At 32.8% G+C, this 9375-nt stretch overlaps 1 protein-coding gene across 2 annotated transcripts in view; it reads left to right on the forward strand.

The window, feature by feature from the left end:
• The window catches only part of ADAMTS20 (ADAM metallopeptidase with thrombospondin type 1 motif 20), a 176641-nt gene extending 167507 nt beyond the window's left edge, over positions 1–9134 (forward strand). For both annotated transcript variants that reach the window (XM_027591604.2, XM_027591605.2), the window contains 2 exons: positions 4994–5098; positions 7594–9134. In XM_027591604.2, coding sequence (XP_027447405.1) covers positions 4994–5098; positions 7594–7683 — 195 coding nt within the window. In that variant the 3' untranslated portion in view covers positions 7684–9134. The remainder of the gene's footprint in view (positions 1–4993; positions 5099–7593) is intronic.
• Positions 9135–9375: the final 241 nt, after the last annotated feature.

The raw sequence follows: 9375 nt of genomic DNA on the forward strand, positions 1-9375 counted from the left end.
TAGCCTTTATGAATCACTTTAAGTGTGTCTCTTACATATAACATGTTGTTGGGTTTTATTTGCAAGCGAATTGAAAAATTTATTCTTTAAATAAAATGTTACACCCATTCACATCTTAAAAAAATTTTGTAACATACAGAAAAATTATCCGTTTTAGTATACAGTTTTAACATATGTACAGATTCATTTTACCATCATCATAATTAGCATATAGGACAATCCCCTCGCACTCCCTTCATGGAGTCAACTTCTCCCTTGGACCTAACTCCTGGTAAACACTGATCTCTTCTCTGTTGCTATAGTTTTGCCTTTTCTGGAATGTCATACAAATGTCATATAAATGGAATCCTACAGTATTTGACCTTTTAAGGTTGGCTTTCTTCACTCAACATAATGCCTTTGAGATCCATCTGTGTTGTTGCAGGTGTCAGTAATTTGTTCCTTTTTTATAGCTGAGAAAATTATTCTATCACACAGATGTTGTACCATTGTCCTATAGTTTGTCCATTCATTCACTGGAAGAATATGGGTTGATTCCAGTTTGGGGAGATTATGAATAGAGCTGATATGCATATTTGTGTACAGGTATTTGTGTGAACATACATTTTCATTTCTCTGGGATAAGTACCCTATGAGTGGGATTGTAGGGTCATATGGTACATGTGTGTTTAACTTAGAAGAAACTACCAAACTGTTTTATAGAGTAGCTTTACTATTTTGTGTTCCCACTAGTGAAGATTTAAATTGTAGTTGCTTTGCTTCCCTGTCAGCACTTAGTATTGTCAAGTTTTCTGTCCTTCTGCCCCCCTGATATTCTGTGGAATTTCATTGTGGTTTTAATTTGCATTTCACCCTAATGGTTAAAGATGTTAACTATCTTTCATGTGCTTATTGGTCATCTGCATATCTACTTTGGTAAAATGTGTGTTAGAGTCTTTTGCTCATTTTAAAAATTGGATTGTTCATTCCCTGCTGTTTAATTTTGAGAGTTCTTTACATATTCTGGATACGAGTCTTTTGTTACATTTGCAAATATTTTTTCCTGGTCTTTCTTTTAAGTGTCTTTCACACAGTAAAAATCTTAAATTTTAATGAAATCAAATTTATTATTTTTTTCCTATATGGGTTGTACAAGTAGTTTCATATTGAAGAACTCTTTGACTAACTCCAAGTTACAAAGATTTTCTCCTGTTTCCTTCAAAAATTTGTATAGTTTTATAGTTTTACACTTAGACCTATGATTGATTTTGAATTAATTTTGTGTGAAGTCTGATGGTTTTTACATGTAGACATCCAAGTGTCCGAAAACCATTTGTTGAAAAGACCTTTCCACCTTTGTCAAAAACCAAGTGGACATATTTATGTGGGTCTATTTCTGGACTGTTCTGTTCCATTGATCTACCTACGTCTTACAGCAGTGTCTTGGTTATGATAGCTTTTTGATAAGCATTAAAATAAGGTAGTATGGGTCCTTCAAATTTATTCTTTTAAAAATTGTTTTAACTATTTTAATTTCTTTGTCTTTTCATATAAATTTTAAGAATCAGTTCTCTAGAGCTACAGAAATTCCCAATGAAAATATTTTTTCGAAGATTTTATTTATTTGACACAGAGAGAGAGAGACAGTGAGAGAGGGAACACAAGCAGGGGGAATGGGAGAGGGAGAAGCAGACTTCCCACTGAGCAGGGAGCCCAACGCGGGGCTCAATCACGACCTGAGCTGAAGGCAGACGCTTAACAACTGAGCCACCTGGGCGTCCCCCCAATGGAATTTTTATTATAATTGCATTAGAGTATAGATCCCGTTCATAATAAAATACGTACAACACATTTTAAAATTATAAAAGTATGATGGTGTAATGAGCACCCATGAACCAACCAGTCAATAAGAGAAGTAGAACATTAAAACTTGTATCTACCTTTATGGTTCTTCTCTTATACCCATAAGTACTTTTTTCTTTGATGCAGTTAATAACTCAAGGACAGATATTCCCATTTGTTGAATTATTGGATCTTTGGATCATCTTTCACTCATGATTTTGCTATTAGAATTTTACTCCTTATGGTTGCCTAATCTAAAAAAATGTTGAGAGTAGAAGAGGTAGTAAACCTCATACTACTTTTTAAAAAACAAATTTTTAGTAGCTACATTGAACTAATATTAAGTTAAAGATTAGGTTTAAGGAGGTTTGCATTTTAATCTTAAGTGCAATATGGAACTGAAATAATTAATTTATTCAATCATTTATTACTTCTGAAGTTCCATAGGAACATACCAGTACCTTTTTTATGTTATATGGAAATAAGTAATATGTCCTATAATTCTCTACAGTTCATTACATTTATTTATACACATATGCTATTTTACTTATTTATTTTTCCCCAGTTTTAGTGAAATCAATTGTCATATAACATTGCATTAGTGTAAAGTGTACAAGATAATGATTTGATTATGTATATATTGCAAAATGATCACCATAGGAAGTTTAATTAACTTCCATCCCCTCACATAGTTACAAAATCTTCTTCTTGGGATTCTACTTCTATTCTTCTACTCTCTTAGCAACTTTCAAATATACAGTGCAGTATGTTAACTATAATCACCAGGCTGCACATTACATTCCCAGAATTTATCTTGTAACTGGAAGTTTGTATCTTTTGACCGTGGGTGAGGACTTATTCACCCTGAACCTCCCTGGCAACTACCAATCTGTTCTTCACTTAAAAGATTTAGAGTGAGATATGTCTTTGTACTGCCACAGTACTCGACACCATGTCTGTCACTCAGGTAATTTTGAATGAGTAAGTGAAATGTATTTTTAGGTCTATCAATACTATCTCAAATTTCAGATGAATTGTTTTACCATTTCTTTGAGATTATATTATGTTGCTTTTTAATGAGGACTAAGGACATAAGTAAAGCTCATGAAAATTAGTCTGGAGAAATGGAGCAATAGATATTTCTAGTCCAACCAATTGTGTTAACACCACCTAAGTCTCTCAATAGTCAGTCGGGATTTTTCCCTTTCACTTCCAGTGTATGTACATTTGAATGCTTCCAAGCAACCTTGGGCAGGGCGGGGCGGGGCGGGGGGTGGGCAGGTAAAGGATTAGTGAAAGTGTAGAATGTTAGGTTGTGAAAACACTCTATGGCCCCAGTGGGGTATTCAATAGGTGCCTGGTCATAGGAAACCTACATTACAGAATATATTTCTATTTTAAGGGAACTTTATTTGGTGAGAAACCTACTCATGAGTTAATGTAGGATGAAGATATTCAATGCAAAACTTGTATCAGGTTGGCTATCAAGTATTAGAGTAGTTAGAATTAGTTCTTTTTTTAAGTATTTACCAGTATAAAATACCAATGTGCCTAGTGTTAATGTCATTCATTATCATGGCATATGAAAGGTTTAGATGTGTAATTGTGTATTTATGTGTAATACTAAAATTTAATATTTATAATGTACTTAATTCATTCAAAAACACTGAGTACCCAAGCCCTCTTCTGGACTCTGAGAATACAGCAATGAAATATCTAGGTCATGTTCTAAATTTATAATTAAATGATGTATGTAATAAATTTTTGTTTGGAATTTATCTAAACATTATTTCTCTTATAGGGAAAATTCTCCATTTATTAAAATTGTATTATAAATGTATTGAATTTATTTTGGTTTTAATTAAGAAATAACTTAGATTTCTTAGCAATAAACTAAATTGATATATAATTGTTTTAGCAATAGTAATAATTTACAATATATATATTTGAAATCTATTTTGCTTTCATGACAAGATAAAATTTTCATTCATATAATATAATGTAACCCCTAATATTTTATCACAGTCTTGCTCAAGATTCATGAGGCTTAGGTTGTGGGATATAGTGATGTGATCCAAGATTATCACTCTGAATCTATGTGTATTTCAACTTTGGCAATAGGCTTAATTAGCATTAATTAATTCTATTTTTCAATGTGTAATTCTGTACTGCAAGATCATATAAATGTGCCAGAATTTTACCCATTTTAGTCACACATTTCCTCAATTAACAGACATTTAAGGTTTAATTTTTAACAGAGATAGTCCGAAGAATTTTGACATGAAAATGGGTTCTTGTGTCTTGAAGAGAATTAGATCATAAAGCCACTAGGGGGCTCACACACTGTGTGTAAATCATGTGGCATTGCACATCCCCTATACACTTCTGGGTACTTTAAAAAGAACATAATAGCTGGGACAATAATAATACATTCCGTGGTTTTGTGTGTGGAGTTAAGAAGTAATATTTTTATGGCAACAGAGAAGGGCACGTTGACAGGAGATTCTAGAAAATACATTAAACAGGGGAATTATTATCAGGGAAGTTAGCAAGAAGGGGTCAAAAATAGAAATTGGAGAAATGTTAAGTCTGGTATTAGTCCCTACGAACATCCCTTCTGTTAAGATTTGCCTATTGCTCCAAGAACACTAACTCTAGCTGTCAAGTCTTAGAGTCCTAGGGTTGGACAGAGTTACTTTTGCACAAATCACATTATATGGTATTGATTCAGATACCTCATATGGAGAAGACGTTATTTGTAATCATTTTTTTTTATTTGTAATCAATTTAAAAAATTGTTAGCTGGTCCATTTCCTGTGGAGTGAAGCTGTATCCGTATTCTTTCATTTTGAGCACCTGAGTGGCTCAGTCACCTAAGCATCCAACTCTTGATTTTGGCACAGGTCCTGATCTCAGGGTCAGGAGATTGAGCCCTTCCTCTCTCTCTGCACTGGGCGTGGAGCCTGCTTAAGATTCTCTCACCCTCTCCCTCTGCCCCTCCTCTGTGCCCACTCTTTCCCTCTCTCAAAAAGAATATTTTTTCATTTTTTTAAAGGAAGACCCTTGAAAAGCAATTTGAGGCCTTTCTTATATAATTCAAATTCAGATGTTTCTTTCAAGCATTTTTAAATATTTTATGAATTTCATCTATTTTGTTTTGTTTACAATCTAGGGACAGTTCAGCATTAACTTGGCAGGAACTGGAATGAAGATATCCAGCACAGCAAAGTGGCTGGCTCAGGGGAGTTATGCCTCTGTCATCATACACAGGTCACAAGTAAGTCCTGCTGGACCAAAATGCTTGTTTGAAATACTTCTGTGCTGTGAACTAGAATTAAAGGTCCTTTACCTTAACTTTAGAGTTATAAAGTTAATGACTAATGAGTTATTGCATAGATGAGGCATATTACATATAATGGGGCATAATATTAATCTATGATATAATGAAACTGGGGTAATTTTTATAATATACATAGGTGGTCTTATATGCATATAAATTCACATATACGCTACCGATATCTGAACCTGAAATATCAAATGCCAGGGCATATAGATTCTATCTAGCACAAGTTTGGGGCTAATGACTTGAAATTCATGTACTTCAAAAGGAGATAGTACCGTTAGCTATATTTTAATTATTAAAGAGTTGTTGGTTTTAATATTTCAAAGTGAGGAGTAGGTGTTTGGTTTATTTACCTCACTGCTTGGATTTAGTGATGGGTTGGCCATTTTTCATTTAGCATATATTCTTTATAGTTTCTGTAAGAATTAGGACTATTTTTATGGTTGTGTGCATATTTTCCTCTGCCTTTATGCAGATAACATGGTACTTGGCTTTTACAGGTAGGACACATCTAATTTTGCATAGTGTCCTGGCACATACACTTGACGAGGTGGCTCCTGTTACTGACAGTGACCGTGTCTCGGATAGCTTGACTCCCTCTAGTGTAAATCAGGATCTATTTTCTAAGTGTTCTCTCACCTATGTTGCTCCTCAGTCAGCACCATCAACAGCCCCTGCCCATTCTGTTTTATGGTTTTTCTTTCTTTGGATAAAAGTGACTTTTTTTACACTTGTATCAATATTATTTGTAATTAAATTCAATTTTCTAATATTCATAGACTAAAACATTCTATTTTTGAAGACTACAAAACCGAGTTTTAATTAACAAAGAATTTAAATTTTGTATTATTTCTGTCGTTTGGGTAAGAAGTCAGCTTTTAGGACAAACAGCTATTTTTAAATTTTTATTTGGCATATTTAGGTCTAATCCCTTTTGGTAGAAGAATGGGAATAAATTAACTAAAGTATATTCTGAGCAGGTCTCAGTATAAAAGAGCTCAATGAAATATTTTGACCTTACTTATCCAGCTTTTAGATATCTTTTCGTTAATTATAAAGAGGTCACCAGTAGATATGAATATTCAGTATAATCATTCCTTTTTCTTCTATTTAAGTTCCATTCTAAAGATTAATTAATTATTTAATCTACTGAGAATCTCTAGCTTGATCCAAAAATATTGCACGTGAAAATATTTCCTGAAACCTGTGGCCTGGTATGAAGCGGAGACTGGTGGAGCCCACGTTTACATATGGAAATGCAAACTTCTTTTCATTTCCCAGGACATTTAATCAAGATTAGGTTTTTACTTAAACAATCTGGGAATAGATTGTACATAAATGGGAATTTTTACTGCCATTCCTTTCTTCTCTGTTTACTTAGATTCTTGAGAGCTAAGAAAAATTTTGAAAGGAAAGGCAACTTCAAAAGCCCCTGATCTCAGAACAGTCGTTGTCCCAAAATGTTCTAGGAACTCAGTTTCCTTGTCTGCCCTCTCTCTTTAGATCAAAAACAAAACAAACCCCCAAAACAACAACAAAAAAAAACACCTCACTTTCTCCAGAAATGCATATAGGAGCTCAAACTGTTTTTGCCTCATCCTGTCAAACTGTCCTCAGTCCTTTGACTTTTGGACCAAGGATGGAAAGAAGACTGGAGAGAACATCTGTGCCACCCCTCTCACCGGCCTCTGTCAGCCTATTCCTCAGTGAACAGTTCTGATTTTCTTAAACAAACAAACAAAAATCTCCCTTCTTAGTTCTTTTTTTTTATTTAAAAAAGTTTTTTTAATTATGTTATGTTAATCACCATACATTACATCATTAGTTTTTGATGCAGTGTTCCACGATTCATTGTTTGCGTAGAACACCCAGTGCTCCATGCAGTACGTGCCCTCTTTAATACTTGACCTTAACTGTATACAAGTCATATTCTCCCCCATTAACCTCAAACATCTCATGGAAGCCTTAGAAACACAGCTTGAAGTATAGAATTTGTGATAAAATGGGGGGAGAAAACTGGGCTGAAAGCAGTAATTATATTATAAATTTGTATATTTCTTATTTAGCCTGTGAGAATCTTATATAACATCATGTAAATATAGGACAGCAAATTGGGAGAGGTTTTAACAACCTCACTGAAGCAAATAGACACCTTGATGAAAAATATGTGGATTGAGATGAATTGTCTAAATTATAATGTGGTTTATAATCATCAAGTATCTAATCTGAATCTCAGATTATGTGATTCCCATGACCACCAATTTCAACTAATCCTGAAACGGTATGATCTTTAACCTCAAAGGTAATTGTTATAGAAAACTTTGGCTAATTTCAGCTGCATGATTCAAAGCATTTGCTTTTTCTGCCTATGTACGGTGATACCAGCTTGTGCCCGATTCTCCTATATTTCTGCCTCTTCCTATTTTCAGGATGGAATCAAAGTCTACGGCAGATGTGGAGGGTTCTGTGGAAAGTGTGTTCCTCACATGACTACTGGTCTCCCAATTCAAGTAGTATGAACATTCAGAAGTGGGAAGGATGAGGAGATATTCTCTGGAATATCTGCAGATAATCGGTGCTTGTTTCTTTACTCTTCCCTTCCTGAAATTTCCATGTCCAAAATGTCTGTGCTTTTTTTTCTTTCAGGGTGCTCATCAGGGAATCAAATCACTGCTTAATATTTCCAAAGCCTTCAAAATAAACAACAGATAATGTGACTCTAATTAGGAACTTTTTAAAAGGACAGAATAATTATGGTATAATATACAGAGATATTTGAATGAATTATACCAAGATAATGTTGCTGTTAACAAATGGCTTGGACTGGATCACAGTTATATTATGCCTATAAACACACATATAAATCTCTACTCAGTATTGTACTGTACAATGAATGTTTATTCTACTTGTTAAAATGGAGCAAGTAAAAATTAGGAAAATGAATTTATTTAAAATACCTATAAACATTATTGAATCTGTCAGATAAATAGCAAATCCATAGTCACATCAAAAAAGTACATAGCCATTATACTTTCTACTGATACAGCTTAGATACCTTATTTTATATTTCCTTAAATTTTAAATTGTGGGTTATGGTGCTTCAAATAAAAAAAATCATCCTAAAAATGCAGTACACTTTTATATTAAAAATATATGCTTGGGTTAAATACTAAATATGAAAATTTGTGGATATAAAACAGAAGAAGATATTATATAATAGAATTTTCCTTAAAACACCTACCTCTAATTTGTACTTATAAGAGCAATACATTGTTTTTATAATGTTTATATTCTGTCTCTATAACTCATGTATGTATATATTTACTCTTAAAAAAATCTATTTTCTCAAAGTTATGTACTGTATTTTATTAATCAAGTAAAGAAATTAGAATTATTGAAATTCTGGAAATCTTATTTTGGTAGACAAAATTATGTTTACATAAGCAAAATTTTTGTTAGAGATGTTCAAGTTATTTTATATCTGAGGTTTCTCAAAGCCAAAACATAAAAGATAGTATAAAAATTAACTATTCATGGGCAAATTCTCAGGTTGGAAGAGATTTTTTTTCAGGTGAATAATTTGTGTATTATATAACAATATGATTTTTTAAAAGAATCATAGACAATTTTTTTCTAAGGCAACTTACTTTGTAAACCAAAAAATGAATCTACTAATAGATTTTTGCCAGTAAATAGTAGTATACTAGTTTTATCCACAAAGTTTTTTTCTGATTTATTATTATTTATTTTTCCCCAAACATTTTTTCCCCAAACATATATTGTGCCATGTAAGGTACTAAAGTAATTTTGTGCCAATGTGGTTAGATAAACATTTAGGGATCTCTGTATCAGAAATGAAGTATTTTGCACTATGTGCCTTAAACCAGTTACAACCATTAATACAAAATGTGTAACATTTTCTAGAAATGTTTTCATTCATAAAGTCTTATAGCTTATAAACATTTAAATAATAAACATATTTGTGTGATACATTAGCATTTTGTTTTCATTTTCCTTACATGTAAAAACAAAGAATCCTTTACCAAAAAATTCTATAACCCTAAAACCACTCCAAAAATTCAAATAACTTTTTATTCAAATTGTTGCAGTTGGAATGGAAATGGCTCATGTCTTCTGTACACCCTTCTCATGGCAGAGGGAATATGGGCAGGAGGCTGACAAAAACTTGCAATGCTTTTAAAAGCTTCTGT

This window comes from Zalophus californianus, chromosome 9 (genome assembly GCF_009762305.2).
Source record: "Zalophus californianus isolate mZalCal1 chromosome 9, mZalCal1.pri.v2, whole genome shotgun sequence".
Lineage (NCBI taxonomy): Eukaryota > Metazoa > Chordata > Mammalia > Carnivora > Otariidae > Zalophus > Zalophus californianus.